General features: G+C 41.2%; 1 protein-coding gene across 1 annotated transcript in view; it reads right to left on the reverse strand.

The window, feature by feature from the left end:
• LOC115819187 (alpha-1,3-mannosyl-glycoprotein 4-beta-N-acetylglucosaminyltransferase B) overlaps positions 1–17,402 on the reverse strand; it is a 34,864-nt gene that overhangs the window by 15,125 nt on the left and 2,337 nt on the right. Inside the window, exons 2-5 of the mRNA XM_030782781.1 lie at positions 16,515–16,831; positions 16,187–16,357; positions 830–988; positions 434–568 (exon numbers count right to left, since the gene is read on the reverse strand). Coding sequence (XP_030638641.1) covers positions 434–568; positions 830–988; positions 16,187–16,357; positions 16,515–16,831 — 782 coding nt within the window. The remainder of the gene's footprint in view (positions 1–433; positions 569–829; positions 989–16,186; positions 16,358–16,514; positions 16,832–17,402) is intronic.

The following is a 17,402-nucleotide window of genomic DNA, read 5'->3' on the forward strand; positions in this document are numbered from 1 at the left end:
AATATCATAAATTACTTGACTGTAGAAAGTACTTTTTCAAGGGTTTGTGAGGGCAAGTGTTTCATGCCACTCTATCAAACTATAGCCTGAAATATGCACAATGGATGGGGGGGGAGGCTTTCAACAGTTTACTGATATGCCTCTGACTCTAGACGGCAGAAAACTTTTCTGACATGCCCCGGTAAACTTCGTAAAAGATATGCACAGGCGTTACGCTTTTTTTCCACTAAGTCCTTGCACTGAAGATCTTTGTCAAGCGCACTGTGCTTTTGCCACCTGCATTTGAGGCTTTTGGAGCAGAACTTAAACACACATGTTGTTTTTATACCCCACAGTTCCCCAAATCCAGCTGCACAGTATTGTGGCCCCAAGCCTTATGCTAGACGCAGAATTTGTGTTGGAAAGAAAGTGTGCGCATGTGTGAGGATCCAACCTCCTGTTCGTCCCTGTCCCAGATGAACAAAGGCTTTCAGGCTATCCGGGTGCTGTCCGAGGTGAGGTAGGTATTGAATCGCACTTGGCTTTGGGGACAAAATCCTGGAGATTGAACCCCTCTCATTCCATCCACCTTAAAGAGAGAGAGAGAGTGAGTGAGAGAGAGAGAGATGCGTGATTACCCATGTCATTTTGTCATTTACTGAGAATGTGTTTGTGTGTTCATTTGTGTGCATAGCGTGGACTATGCATGACAGTCTGGGCATATGTGTGTCCTTTTAGACTATTCTGTTTTGTGCATTAATCTGTCTCCAGAAGAGTTTGTGTGTGTGTAAATTTGCATATGTGTGAATGTACATTCATCCGTCTCATTGCGTGGCTTGGGTGTATTTACCCGTGACATTGCTGGAGGTGAGGTTGTTTCCTGTAATGGTCAGATTCTGTAGATTGTGTAGCACTAGCAGTAACTCGTGTGATAGAGTCTCTCCTCGCTGCTCGGCAAGCAAAAGTCTCTCATAGAGAAGAGACAGGTCTGGCTGCGGTACTTCTACATCTAGACCACAAAATCAGAAGTCATTGTCATAGATTACCCTTTACAAAACATCTATCACATTACATTTATTCATTTAGCACATGCGACTTTCGAGCCAGGCAGAATACAATCTAAACATGTAAGCCATTAAGGAGCCATCTGTGGCGTAGGTGCCACTGTTGAGTTCAGTATTAGACCAAATACGAATGAAAAAAATATTGAAGGAAAGGGAATCCTCCAATAGAAATCACAGAAGCATAACATCTCATACACCATACAGTTTCACAAAACCCTTTCATATATTTTTTGAATGGAGCAGTCACAATCACACATAAGCTATTGATGTCAATGCCATCTACAGCCAATTGATCTCCGTAGTTTTCACGTTTTGTGAACATAGTGAACTTGTAATAAGACCATATAAGAAACTCCAAGTGATCTATGTGTTCTCCTTGGTATGACAATGATTTTGACATTGTTGAAACTTTTGGAGTAAAGGAAACTCGAACACTAGATACTGCAGTCTTTCTCATTCCGTTTACGCACGAGCGACTGAACAGCTGTCAAAGTCACTGTGAAAATAAGTTGTCGTGTCAGGAAACGTACCATATAGGCTAATATGTCAAGATAAACAGGAAGTGGTCAAACGCGTCTGCAGAGAGCAAGCGAAACCAAATGATCCGTGTTTGGCTAAAACCGATAGAGAAACGGACACGTATAGATCTGGTTCACTTCATGTGTCACTGAACTGTGAGTTGTGAGAGATTAAAAACAGGAAGACGTTGCAAGAGAAACGCAGTGTGTTCAGGCGAGCGTTGCCAGGTGATACATTTGAGGGGCGTAGCTACAAGTTGAGATCTATGCTTTTCCGAGGACCGCGCTCATTTTTATCTAAACAGAAGCTGTCACAGTGGCTAGTAGCACCTATGAAACATAGCTCCCGTACAAGTCTCTGGAAAAGCATCTGCAAAAGCTGCTGCCTCATCAACACCTAGTAAATGACAGACATCACACTTCAGTGAGGATGCAAGCCTTGCAATTTCTACTTGTTGTTGTCACGTAGTCACCAGTTGTAGCCTATATTCTCTGCTCTCTCTGTTTCCTTGGCAATAGTATACTGATCGTATTTTCCTTACTAAGATGTCTGCGTATAACTTCTCCACTGACCACTCCTGATACGCCACACAAACCAGATGAGCAGGTTATCGGTTTGACTTTGGAGTGATTTTGTGTCATTGTCCATTACATTCGTCTGCGTCTGTCCCAGATGCCTTTGAAAGGAATTAAAATATCCGCCGCTGTCGAACAGTTTCACCTGTTAGCTTAGTCACTTCCTCACAAACTGCGAGAACGAGCATAGGTTCGAAGCTTCGCTAATTAATGAAATATTGAACATCGCACTCGACAGTGTGGCGTAATCTTTGGTGACTCAGAGTAAAAACATGTCAGAACACTAGGAAAAATACACATTCATATCACAATACAGTTTTACAGCATTGTCGACAGATCGACAGCATAAAATTAAATGAAGAGATTGTTTGATATGTTCTTGCCTGTCACGTTGAAAGTTCTTACCTCTCAATACCGTGTGCCAAGACATTAGCAGCAAACTTCCAAGACACATGAAAAATACAAGTTTGGCATGACTGAGCCTCATTTCATTCCCAAGATCCACAGTGAAACAATAAGTTAGTCGAGGTTTCGATTCAGAATAAGTATTGCTTTAAAAGGTTACGTATTCGTATTCGTGAATCGTAGGCTATTTGAAAATGTCGAAGACCAAATATGTAGCCTATCTCGAAAAAAAAACTAAATTAATGAGGTTCCACTCATATTGAATAGGTACCTCTTAAACTAGCTGTATTGGAGAGTTGTGGCTTCCACAGAAATGTCACCTCAAAGAGGACTTGTAACCAGTGATACCTGTTTTAAATGAAGTGTGCACCACCTCCCTCTACCTGCTGACAAAACATTGTCACTTATTCGCACCATTCGTACCAGAAAAAATGCCAGCGTTTTCTTTGCTTTTCAAAATTTTCTTTGAACCGTGTTTTAATCCGATGTATGTATGTGTGTGTGTATCTATCTATCTATCTCTCTCTCTCTATATATATATATATATATAGAGAGAGAGAGAGAGAGAGAGAACACAAGACAACAGCAAACAGCAAATGATACTACTCATTCATCTTTATTAAGTATTCTTGTCATGGTTTGACAAAATAAAAAATATTGTCATTGTCTTCCATAAACCCAACGAAAGAGTAATAAATACAGTTAGCAGAGTTGTTTCAGTAATGGTTTAAAAGGTTAGATATACATTAATTCTTCGTCAGTTTGATAAACATCGAAACTTACAAAACGAGCTGAAATTGACAATATATTTTCCTGCGCGCAGCAAAAGAGAATTTGAGATAAAATTCTCAAAAGAGAATTTGACATAATTTATCTAATAACTGCTGAAATTTTATGACTACACTGGATTCAAAGGTCATGTAAAGTCAGTTTTACAGCACGTCATTCCACGGTACTACCTGCTGTACCGTTGCAGGAAATACCGATTCTGATAGGCCTGCCTTGACAACATGTCTGGTGCTGTCTGTTTACCCTCTTGCTGTGTGACAAGGCAGTTTCAGAGAAAAGAAAAGAGACGACAATAATATATAAGCAGTCGTAGAATAGCACTTTTTTTAACTAAACAGGTAATTAACACTCGGAGAGGCTATGAGAGGTTCTCTCGCATTTTCCCGGCTCACTAAAATGTTTTTAACTTCTCAATACGTAATAATTCTGCATTGCAACTTTATTCCAATGTTACTGCAATACTACAACGTTTAGCACGTGGCATGTATTGTAGACCTGCTTCTAGTTCTGCGTCTATAAACCTCTCATAGGTTTATAGTGACCTCTGGCGGTCTGAGTTGTTATCAGTGTGGTGCATATACTACCCAGATAGCAAGACGACATTAAAAAAATATTGATTTTCCATCTGAATCATCATTATGGTTGAGATTGAAATCTCAATGCTAAATAAATGTTGGATCACTATTTCAATACCGATGAAACCCGACAGGATAGTAATGTTGATGAAAGTGACGTTGGAATAACATTGATTTACAGTTGTCCTGATTATAAATGATTGAGCATCGATTTGTAGTTGACTAGGCAAACGACAACGACGTTGAAAAGTCATCGATTTATAATTGACCGGGAAATCATGATGTGACATTGAAAAGCCATCGATTTATGGTTGACCAACATGATCAAAAAGTAATCGAATTATAGTTTACCGGGCGACCATCCTAGGAAAGACCAACGGCACCTCACACATCTGATTTGTGATTCCATATCAGGTAAGCAGGCATTTATTTATCTAATGTTGAATATTTGTAAACGTTTACAGTTTGTTCACAGTGTTTAACATTATATGCCGTCATACATTCGTGCCTGTCACAATGGTCGTTATTGTAATATAGACACCTTTAAATGTCATTGAAACGTTAGCATCTGTTACCAGATTAAGACATCACAGACCAAGTTCACTCTACAGTTTCACAAACACCTACACTAAGTTAATTAAGTCAGTTAGCTAACCGTGGCCTACTGTATGGTTTTATTGTATTCGTGGTAGCTATAAATTACATTAAATATTTGGGATGTATTATTGTTAAAATGTCAAGACTGATAGATGCAGATGCGTTAAATTAGCTCTCTAACGCAACTGATAACGTTGAAGTTAGCATTAGATGACAGGATAACGTTGGCTAGGATGAGTTGAGTGGAAGAGAGAGACATGCATACATACACCGACGACAAAGTAAGCATTTTGCTTTTGTGCTAGCGAAATTATCCTACTAAGTTACTGGTGGAGCCCGGACATTGTGACATAAAGTCAGTATAAAATGGTATGGAACACTTAGATTATCGACACTGTTGTATTATTTTGGTAATTGCACACTTTTACAGTAACTGAAATAGCTGACTTTATTTTTTTGCTTCTCTCTTTTCTGTTTTAGATACCCTGACTCCAGACCGGTTGGTTGGGGCTGGACGACAGACAGCGCAGAAGTGAATTCGCAAAGAATGAAATTAAAAAAAACTTGTTTTAATAAACTTGTTTTTTAACTGATTGAAAGTTGTCCAGTGTCATTTACATATAGATAAAACCTAATGTTTAATAATATAGGGCCATAAATATATTTAATAACATCCTGGCTGTAGATAAAGCAGGACACAATATTTTTCACAGTATTTTAAAGTAGTAATAGAAATTTCCTGTGGTTTAATTTCGGTTGAAATGCCATTGAAGTCCCGATCATCTTTAGTTGTGATTTCAACGTTGTTTCAGTATTAACCTAGGGTGCAAAAGTGATGAAGAATCAACATTGGGTTCGACGTTGTTTCAATAAACTTAATGTTGACAGCGGAATGTTGCTTTAACATAGTTTCAATGATTGTAAACTATCTGGGTACAGATTAGCGGTGGGCAGTTCGATTCATTTTGGTGAACCGATTCTTTCGAACAGTTCGAGAAACTTCACCGAGTTTTTTCGAGTTTCCAATTTTGATTCTTTTGTACTTCCGGTACGTTTCCTCACTCGTTGCTTCAGTTTACGATGCTCGCTGAGGCTTTAGGTTGAATGCAAAGGTCCGTGTGCAAGTCTAATGTTGATAAAATGGTTTCTTAAACTTTGCATAATTTCAATGAACCTGTTTATTTCTTCTTTGCAAATCTTCCCTTTATATTTACATTTCAAGATGGTAAAATAAATCAATTTATCAATAAACGTGCATAGCCTGAAATACATCAACATCATACAATTACAGTGATGTCCTTAAAATTCGTTTCATTTATTTCTTTTGAACAGACAGTGCTATTGCTTAATTGCTGAAAGAGAAAAACGTTTCTAATACCAAATTTTTAATCAGGTAACATAAACCAATACGTTGCATTTATCGACACAAAAGTTTCTATTAGTCTCACAAAAGCAAGCCTCTGTGTCTTTCAGCCCCTTACTTCCTTGTTTCTGAAGATCTGCTATCTAGGCCTTAAGGGGATACTGGAATGGTGAGTTAAGTCTTCGGGTAGAGTCGTCTACTGCATTGAACAGTCAAACTCGACCTTTCAAACTCGGGATGTCCGTGTTCGAACTCGAGCTTTCAGACTCACGTTTTCAAGTTGAGACACTGCAGCGGTTTAAGTAAAGTCAGATCCTTTTGTTTGTGATACTGTAATATAAAGTTTAAAAATAATTACTTCACTGTAAATATAAACAATTGTCAATTTCGTAAGATAATTAATCTATTTTCTTAAGAGGCGGATATTACTGCGACCTATTTTTTGGGCGCATTAGTCCACACTTTCTTGCTCTTTGTTGATTGTTATTAGCCCGTTGCTGTGCACACTGCGTAGTGATACCAGAGGTTTCCGACCAATTGTATACAGTTGACTGATGGCAGCTGAACTACAAAAAAAAAAAGAATAACAAAAAAAAAACAAACAAACAAAAAAGAACCACTCAGTTGTGCTGGTGAACTGGTGCAAACGATTCACTAAAAAGGGTTCTTCAAAAAGAATGACTCATTCACCAACTGCACAACACTACTACAGATACGTACCGAAGGAGAAAATGTGTGAATGCCCTCTCCCTGCGCCACACTCATGAAATTCGTAGACGGAAGCCGTTTCTCATGGACTTGTGAAACGTCATCAGTCATGGCCTAAGTACTGTTTCAGTTCAAAGTTTGCATCTAGCCAAGTACAGATCAAATACCTGGATGTGTCATCGATTCGTGGGTTTTATCAAGGATGCATCAGGAGGTGACTTGTGTGGACTTGGGTTGTCAAGTTTCCCAGAATGCATTTCACACAAAGTCTGGACTCCCAAACTGAACTTAACAAGTCCGAAATCCCAAGAATGGGAGTCTGTACTTGACACACTCCTTATTGAGAAACAGCGAGAGACTGCAGAGCAGGATGCTAAAAAATGACCGATGGAAGACACATTTTTCTCTGTGGACAAAACGGATACAAACTCTGCAGTTGTGGGATTAGCACTGTACAAAGTCTTCACAGTTTTCTTGTCACTACAACAGAGAATACAGGAGTCTCAAGTTAAGACACTACAATACAGCTTTGCAGTAAACAATGATCTGTCCACATTATGTGCCCATTCGTTGTAGTTGGACAGACAGCTAACAGCTTGCAAAGAACATCAGACTCAGTGTTGCAGGTCAGAGGTTTACTGAATCCTTCTGTAAGGTAACAAATCTTTTGTATAGCTGAAAATAAAGATAAACTGAAATTACACAATGCTCATTGTCAGTGTTGTTGCAAAAAATTTAAATTATCCTTACAAGAGATGACATAAGCTTTAGTGATGGGAAGTTCAGATCTTTTTACTGACCCGGATCTTTTAATCTTGTTCAGTAAAATGAACGAATCTTTTTTTCAAGTCATTGGTTCATTTCATTCCTGGGAACTAGTGTGGCACTGTAGCTGTCACCTGAGTGATGACAGAAAGACAGTTCTCAAACACTAATAGCAACATGGTTTGCTTCACTCTGTAAAGTATAATACACAAGTTCACTTTTGTTAAGCTCATAAACAACCTTCTGGATCATAGCCTACTGAGTTATTCAGTTGAAATGGCTGATGACTGACGACCAGCTAATGTTAGATAGCTCTCCTCACCAGTCATAATAGCACTGGTCACGTTACTGCTGTAACCACGTGAGTAATGAACGAAAGACCTGAAGACCCATAGGTATAATTCGTCAACGAATCAGTCGTTCCTACACTGAGCCTGCTCAACGGCCATGTGACAAGTGAACGAGAGACTCAGGACCCGAAGACCTAATGTTATGAGTCGTGAATGAATCAGTCATTTCTACACTGAGCCTGCACAGCAGTTATGTGACAAGTGAATGGAAGACACAGACCCGAAAGACCAGTTCGTGAATGGAGCTGAGCCTGAGTGGCATGCATGTGCAGCCTAGGGAAAAAATGAACAAATCACTCACTTAGATGACTTGTTACTCCCAAGTCATACAAAACGTTACTTCAAAATGCCCAAATCATTCATGAATGACACATCACTAATAAGCTTTTCAACAAAGTTACATGGATAAAGTAACCATTTGTATATAGTTACAGTAAGTTTCCATAGCAATGGCTAGCTAACACACTGTATCAGAATGAACCGTTGAGCAAGTTAAGTTAAGCTTAACTCAGAAACACTCTCACAAACAAATGCACAACAAAGTAATGTGCCTGAGTAACACACGATCCAACTAAATTAACATTGTAAAGTCAAATCTAAGCAAATACTTACAAGTAAGGGCTCACCAAGGCATGCAACCGATAAAGACAAGTGTTGGATTAGAACTCGCTTGCCGCATATAAAGCTTGTGAACTTCATTGTAAACAACCTAATGCAATATACACTTCCTGTTTCTCTTACACAATGAGTTATGTCAAATTAAAATACTAGGCAATACACACTGACAGTATTAATTAAAGCTACTAGGTAACGCTAAAATACTGGCGAAATAATCCCTGCCTGGTATTATCCAAATGTTACTATTCATTAAGATAATGAACTAATAAACATTGCATAATAACATTCTGCCACTTGCTGCGGCTTTGCAGTGTTCCCAAATATTCCCATCTCCACCTGTTCCAAAACATGTTCTCAAGGTCTGCATAACCTCCACTGCTGCCTGTGGAGGTCCTTCTCATCAAAGTTCCCTGGAGGAGAAAAGGGCGTGCACACCTTTTGGGTGAGGAGCATAGTTGGGGTTAGCAGAAAGGGGGAATCTGGGCTTTGTGAAAATGGGTGTGAGAGGTCTGGAGTTTATGATGGCTGTTATCTCTGCCATGAGTGCAGACAAAACTTTATGAGTTAGATGTGAATGGCTGGCCTGGACAAGCATTGCATCGAGGATACATCTGGACTTCTCAGCCATTCGCTCCCTGGATCCACCCATGTGGGACGAATGACGTGGGTTGAAGATCCATGAGCATCTCTCGTCTGCCAGGTACCTCCTGATGCTTCACATATTAGAATCGGTCAACAGGTTACTCAGTTCTTGATGTGCACCCACAAAATGTGTTCCACAATTAGACTGTATCTGTTTGGTTAGTCCACACAGACTGAAGAACCTCCGCAGTGCATTTATAACAGTTGAGGTGTCCATTGACTCGATCAATTCAATGTGGATGGTACAGGTGCAGAGACACATGAAAAGTATAGCCCACCTCTTGCTGTGTGAATTCCCTCCTCTTGTTCGGCGGCTGACGACAAACCATGGGCCAAAATTGTCTAGCCCAATGAACGTGAAGGGTGGATCGGTGCTTAGGCGGTCAATTGGTAGGTCTGCCATCCTCCGTTCAGTGGCTTTGCCTCTGAGTTTGTGGTATGTAATGCAATTATGAAGGATTCTGTTGATCAACCTTCTTGCTCCCGTGATCCAGTAACCTGCGTTACAGACAGTTCCTTCTGTACACACTCGGCCTTGATGCATTACTTTTTGATGGTAATGTTCCACCAACAGCTTTGCAATATGATTGCAACCTGGAATGACAGCAAGATGTTTCTCGTTGTACTCAAGGTCTGCATAACTGAGTCATCCTCCAATTCTCAGGATTCCGTCATCATCGCAGAGGGGACTAAGCTTCTTCAGGGAACTGTCTCTGGGAATATCCTTGCCTTTGGCTATACAGGTCAGCTCAACTTTGTATGTTTGTCCTTGCACACATGTAACTGTCTCTGCTTTCAAGAGATTATCTACTGTCTGAGGTTTCTTGCAGTGATACCATGAACGGCATGTCTGGTCTTGATTTTTATATTTATGGCTTTTGAATGAAATGGATGAGAGAGAACTTGTGGCTTGGATGAGCTTTTTCCATGAGGAGAAGCACTGGAACCTGTGAGATCTGAGATGACCCCCATCAGTGACATGAGCACAGATGTCTACATCTGACTCTGGGTCAATGAGTTCATTTGCCTCAGCCCTCAGACTTTCATCTGCTTGCAACAATTTGGGTCCCTTGAGCCAAGTGCTATCACCCAACATGGCAGCAGGCGCAGAACGCGTCCTTATGTCAGCTGGGTTGTGGTTCGTTGAAACATAGTGCCACTATGCAGGATTCAGTGTGTACAGTTCGAGGAGCCAGTTTAACTTTCCCTAGGACGAACCCTACGTAACGTCTTTGTTCAGCATCGACAACCAGGAGATGGGATGAGGCTAGATGAGGCTAGATGTAGATGAGGCTACATCAGCAATGGCTTTTACTGAAGCATCAGAGAAAATATGCAGCTCTTTCCTTTTGCTGTTGATGTAGTTGTGGCAGCATACAATCTTGGCATCTCCAGTTGCCTTAGATTTTTCAGAGAATTTCTCTAGTCATCCCACTCTGCCACCCTCTCTGCAGGAAGACAAGAGTCCCACTAGGCATCACTAGAGAGCTCTTTCAGCAGGTTCTTTCCCTATATGGTGACAGGTGCAGCAAAGCCCAGCGGATCAAAAAGACCATTGATAGTGGCTAGAAATCTGAGGCTGCGCTGGATGGGTGCTGAGTCTACGTCCAAATTGAGCTCTTTGAGTTCCTTTGCACAGCCATCCACAGGAATTTCCGGTTCCGGTTTGTCCCTTGTGCGACTCTGCAGCTGGCCTACGCGTGAACTGCCTAATTTAAATACCAACGCCTAATTTAATACCAATTAAATCTGGGATTAAGGTACGTGAAACTTTCACTATGGCAAATACTCAGCCTGTTCAGTGTGTCGAGTGCAGGATGTTTAGCCATTCTTCCTCCATCATTAATAATAGCTCTGTTTGTGCTAAATGTGCATTAGTTAGCTCCCTGACGGAGAAGATTGTAGCATTAGAGATGCGCATCCAGATGCTAGAGAGGTTTAGTGAGAGTGAGAATAGCCTAGTTCCTGTAAAAGAAAATCTGGATGGCTCAGGAAGAGTTAGCAGCTCTCCGACTCCGGCACCAGAGCCCTCACAGCGGGGCGAATGGGTGACGACTCGGCGGCATAAGTGCAAAGCCAAAGCTAACACTAAGGCTAGCCCACGAGAGACACACCACTCCCCGCTTCACGTGTCAAACAGGTTTGCCCTCCTCAGTGAAACACCCGCTGAGAAACCTGAAAGAGCTCTGGTTATAGGAGATTCCATTCTACGGCACGTGAAATTAGCTAGACCTTTAGGGGCACCAGCAGCCTTAGTTAGCTGTATACCGGGAGCCAGGGCGCCGGACATAGCAAGTAATCTTAAAGTGTTAAGTAAGCACAGGTTTTCTAAGATAGTTTTTCATGTAGGAGCTAACGATATACGCCTTCGTCAATCAGAGGTTACTAAAAGTAATATCGTAGAGGTGTGTAAATTAGCGAAGGCGATGTCCGATGCACTAATATGCTCTGGCCCCATCCCAATCCGGCGAGGCGATGTAGCTTACAGCAGGTTATGGTCGCTGAACTGCTGGATGTCCAGGTGGTGCTCTGACAACAATGTGGGCTTTATAGACAATTGGAATAGTTTTGAGGGCAAGGCTGGCCTCTTAGGGCGAGACGGTGTCCATCCCACTCGGGAAGGTGCTGCTCTCATTTCTTGTAACATAGCGCATAGTCTCAGAACAGTTAATCCGTGACAATCCAGAGCCAAGGCCAGGGAGCAGACAAGCAGGCTAAACCGACCGTCTGCTAGCTGCACAGAGTCGTCACCCAGGTTAAACTATATTGAGACTGTGTCTGTTCCCCGACCTATACGAAAATGTAGAAATACTCAGAGAATTTGTTCTAGTAATTTAATTAACATAGATTTAAATCATACTGAATGTACCGCCAGCACCTTCGATCTAAAGCTAGGACTGTTAAATATTAGATCTCTTACGCCTAAAGCGCTCATTGTCAATGAAATTATTACTGATCAGGAGTTTAATGTACTGTGTTTAACAGAAACGTGGATCAAACCAAATGAGTACGTCGCATTAAATGAAGCTAGTCCTCCCGGATACAGTTATATACACCAGCCTCGTGTAACTAGCAGAGGAGGAGGCGTTGCAGTTATTTATAATGATAACCTAGGCATCATACAAAAACCTCTACATAAATTCAATGCGTTTGAAGTTCTTTATACAAACATAACATATGTAGCCACAAAAAATACCCAGTCTATCACACTAATTATTATCTAAAGACCGCCTGGGCCGTACTCTGAATTCCTCTGTGAATTTGCAGATTTTATCTCAAACCTTGTTATTTCTTTAGACAAAGCTCTAATTGTCGGAGACTTTACATTCATTTTGATAACCCACAGGACCCTCTGAGAACAGCGTTCGTGTCCATTCTAGATTCAGTAGGGATTAATCAGACGGTCATAGGGCCCACTCATAATGGTGGCCACACCCTCGATCTTATACTAACACTCGGATTATTTGTAGGAAGTATAGTCACATTTCCACAATCTGAAGCTATCTCAGATCATTATCTTATCTCATTCAAAATGTTTCTTAGTAATAATATATGCAGCTCGCCACGCTATCATAATAAACGTACGTTTACGCCAGCTACTACGCAGAACTTTATCAATAATCTCCCAGAGTTATCAACTTTGACTGGAACAATGTCACACCCCACAGAACTTGATCAGGCAGCTGAATCTTTAGAGTTAACATTCCGCAACACCTTAGATAATGTGGCCCCACTTAAAAGGAAAATAATCAGAGAGAAAAAACTAGCTCCCTGGTATAATGAGCACACACGCGCCTTAAAACTTACCACTCGAAAATTAAAACGTAAATGGCGCCAAACTAAATTGGTAGTATTCCAGTTAGCATGGAAGGAGAGCCTCCTGAGCTATAGAAAAGCTCTTAGTGCCGCTAGATCAATGTATCTCTCCACCCTAATAGAAGACAACAAAAATAATCCTAGATTTTGATTTAATATCGTATCAAAACTAACTGGGAATAAGAGCACCTCGGAAACAGGCACACCATCAATGTTCAGTGGCGACGCATTTATGAACTTTTTCAACAGCAAAATTGAAAATATCAGGCAAACAATCCAGGCTATAAATTTTAAACCAGATAATTTGATCACTAACACTGTAGATAACAATATAACTATATCAGATCAGCGATTAGAATGTTTTACTCCCCTTCAGGCGACCGAATTGACCTCACTAATTTCTTCATCAAAATCACCAACTTGTGTACTAGATCCCTTACCTACACGTTTCCTTAAGCAGATACTGCCAGTAGTCATCGAACCGCTTCTAAAAATAATCAATTCCTCCCTTAGTACTGGCTATGTACCTAAATGTTTTAAACTAGCAGTTATCAAACCCCTAATTAAAAAACCTGACCTTGACCCCTGTTCATTGTCCAACTACAGGCCAATATCTAACCTCCCCTTTATCTCCAAGATCCTAGAAAGGGCTGTAGCACAGCAGTTATGTTCATACTTACATAAGAATAACATCCATGAACTGTATCAGTCAGGATTTAGGCCTCATCACAGCACAGAGACAGCACTGGTTAAAGTTGCAAATGACCTCTTACTGGCCTCTGATCAGGGTTGTGTCTCCTTGCTTGTGCTGCTTGACCTCAGTGCAGCCTTTGACACCATTGATCATACCATTCTCCTTGATAGACTAGAAAATGTTGTTGGAGTTAAGGGAACGGCCCTCTTATGGCTTAGGTCCTACCTGACTGATCGTTATCAGTTTGTTGATGTAAATGGTGAGTCCTCTGCACATACTGAGGTAAAGTTTGGAGTCCCACAAGGTTCTGTTTTAGGCCCACTGCTTTTCTCTTTATATATGCTACCTCTAGGTAATGTTATTCGTAAACACGGTATTAGCTTCCACTGCTATGCTGATGACACACAGCTGTATGTCTCAGCGAAGCCAGACGAGAGACACCAACTTAACAAAATTGAGGAATGTCTAAAGGATATTAGGCACTGGATGCTTACGAACTTTCTTTCACTCAACTCTGAAAAAACAGAAGTACTTGTACTAGGATCACATGCAGCTAGGAGTAAGCTTTCCGATCACATAGTTACTCTGAATGGCCTCTCTCTTTCATCAGGTGCGGCAGTAAAAGATCTTGGTGTAATTATTGACCCCAGTCTTTCATTTGAATCTCATGTAGATAATATTACCAGGATAGCCTTCTTTCATCTTAGAAATATTAACAAGATAAGAAATGCATTGTCATTTCAAGATGCTGAAAAATTGGTTCATGCTTTCATTACCTCTAGGTTAGACTACTGTAATGCCTTACTGTCTGGATGTTCTAATAGATGTATAAATAAGCTACAGTTAGTTCAGAATGCAGCAGCCAGAGTTCTTACTAGAACCAAAAAATATGATCACATCACCCCTATCTTATCCACACTGCACTGGCTCCCCGTCAAATCTCGTATTGATTATAAAATCTTACTATTAACATATAGAGCATTAAATGGTCTTGCGCCACAGTACCTGCGCGAACTCCTGGTCTCTTATGATCCACCACGCCAACTTAGATCAAAAGGTGCAGGCTATTTGTTGGTACCTCGAGTTATGATGGTTACAGCAGGGGGCAGAGCCTTCTCTTACAGAGCCCCACAGTTATGGAATAGCCTCCCAATTAATGTTCGAGACTCAGACACAGTCTCTATGTTTAAGTCAAGGCTGAAAACTTTTCTGTTTAGCCAAGCCTTTTGCTAATAGCTCTTCACTAGGCAAAGGAGCAGATCTGGAGGGTTCTCGGGCATAGATTGTTTGGTGAACTGGGATGTTTGGATGCTGTCGCCCCCCCACTCTAACATGTTCACTCAGGTTTGTTGACTGTGGAGTGGGTGGCCGCCTTGTGTCCCAGAGTGCCATCATGTCCATATTACCTTCTAGCTCTCCCTTTTAACTATGCTGTACTAGTTAGTCTTGCTGGAGTCCCTGCCTGCACTCGGGACACGATGTATATTTACCTTTACCATTATGTGGAAATGAACATCTGACAATGTGTGTCTCTCTCTCTCTCTCCCTCTCTCTCTCTCTCTCCCTCTCCCTCTCCCTCTCCCTCTCTCTCTCTCTCTCTCTCTCTGTCTCTCTCTCTCTCTCTTTCTCTCTTTCTCTCTCTGTCGAGCCACACATGCTACTCCTGAGACACCAGTGATCCTGACTCCTCCCGCCCTGTGGACTGATCCATCCTGGTGTTATCATCTTCCATCCCCCGTCAGCCTCCTGTCTACATCGCCATCCCCTTTGTTCATGCCCCAATTTACTTTCAATTGTAACTGCCCACGTGGTCGGCACCTATTGCACGCCTGTCTGGCCAAGGAGGGGTCTCCTCTCTCTGTGGTCCTCCTCAAGATTTCTCCCATTTTCCCATTTCCCTCTTGGGTTTTTGGGGAGTTTTTTCTTGGCCGCCATGAGGATTAAGTCGGGGGTGCCGTCATATTTTGATTTGACTGTTGTGGCCTGTAAAGCCCTTTGAGACTGTAAACAGTGATATTGGGCTCTAAATAAACTTGAACTTGAACTTGAACTTGAACTTGAAAGGTTTCCATGTCTTCCTTGCTATTGGAGGTGACTTGTGAAGTCTCAGGTTTGACAAGGTGAGCATCTCCTGTGTGTGCTTTAGGAGGTCAATGGCTTCTCTTGCTGTGGGCCTGGATAGGAGTCCATCATCAGCGTGAAACTCCCTTTCCATAAACTTCTTGGCATCAGACCCATACTCCTTTTCTCCAATAGCTGCAACATGTCATAGGTCATATATGGAGAGGTGGACAAAGTACACAACTCCATTACTTGAGTTAAAGTATAGATACTCCTGGTCAAATGTTACTCCACTACAAGTGAAAGTTGTTCAGTCAAATTTTTACTTGAGTTAAAGTACTGGAGTACTTGCCTTTAAAAATACTTAAGTATTCAAAAGTATTCTTTTTAATGTCAACACATTGTTGTATTGTTGCCACAATGCATTTAGAGAACCTAATGACTGCGAAACAACCTACTGAATGTACTGACTTGTTTGTAGAACTTGTAGGATAAAAAGCTTGTGCAATATGCTACAAAGCAATTCTACAATTCTTCCCCTTCTTGGGCTGAAGATCAATCCAGCTGCACTAAAAAGCCTTACACAGGCAGCAGAAGCAGGCAGGGCTGTGTTTAGCTTGAGTGACAGGTTGGATACAGCTGGGCAAGATGTCAACATGTCCATACCTTCAGCTGTGCACATCAGGTATGCATCCAGTTGCTTGGTCGTGTTCTGTGTGTGTACATGCTTCATATTGGAAAAGAAATCATCTTCATCAGAAGCACTTGAGGACTTGTCAGCAGGCTGCAGCAGAGCCTCATCATGGTCAGGAAGATGTTCCTTAATGTAACTAAGGCCTAAATCAGAAACAATGATAGTTTTTTATTATTATCTTTTTCATCATCATTGTCATGATCATCATGATTAAGCAAGTAAGTAAACAACTATACAAGTTCAGTATTTAAAAAAGTGGAAATGAGAACTGACCATGAAACATTCAGCTTTTTTTTTTACCTAGTTTGAGGACGTCTTCATCACTGGTCCAGGATGTTTTGAATTTTGGATTAAGAATGGCTGCAGCAACCAGCTCTGGGTCAGACATCATTTCCCCAAACCGTATCTTCAAACCATCTTGCAGGACATCAACTAGCGGCTTGCAAAATTGCAGTGACACTCTTGTTTTCTCAAGCTTGGCGATCAGGGAGGTGATTGTAGGGAGCAGCCATCCCATCTGAATGTTGGACTCTCCCTGTAGTATGTTTATCGCCTTAGCAACTGAACTCATGGTGGTGGTATATTCACCCAAAAAGGCAATGTCAGCTGGATTGTACCTAACACACACAAAAGAAACAAAACAAAAACATTTTTTCCAATTCTTCCATATACAGTAGAACCACTATGCATTCAGGCATATTTAATCTAAAAGACCGGTTATCTCAGATTACACAGGATGTTATGTAATTATTCCTTGTCTTTTGGACAAATCATGCAGAAAGGTTCAGAACTAGAGCTTGCAAAGTAAGTGATTAGTGTAATAAATCTAACCATTACTACTTTTTTCAGTCACAGAACTTCAAAAAGGTAAGTACTATGATTCGTTGGAAACCTCTCTACAGGTTTAACATAGAGGAACTGTAAGTATTAGTACTGTATGTAATGAAGCAGAAAGAGAACACACACCCATTCAGACATTCACTACTTATATGGGAACACTGAGTGCAGCACAGACAGCTCTAACAGTCCCCTCTCCTTGGTCTTTGAGGATTCTCACGAGACACTCCACAGCCAAATAAAAGGAGTTCCATCTTGTTGCATTGAACTGAGGTTTGCAGTGCTGTTCAACCACCTCGGCAGCAGTAGTAGACCTTGCAGTCTTATTCCAGAGAGCCTGAGACTTGGAGA

The sequence above is a fragment of the Chanos chanos genome, chromosome 1 (assembly GCF_902362185.1).
Source record: "Chanos chanos chromosome 1, fChaCha1.1, whole genome shotgun sequence".
NCBI lineage: Eukaryota > Metazoa > Chordata > Actinopteri > Gonorynchiformes > Chanidae > Chanos > Chanos chanos.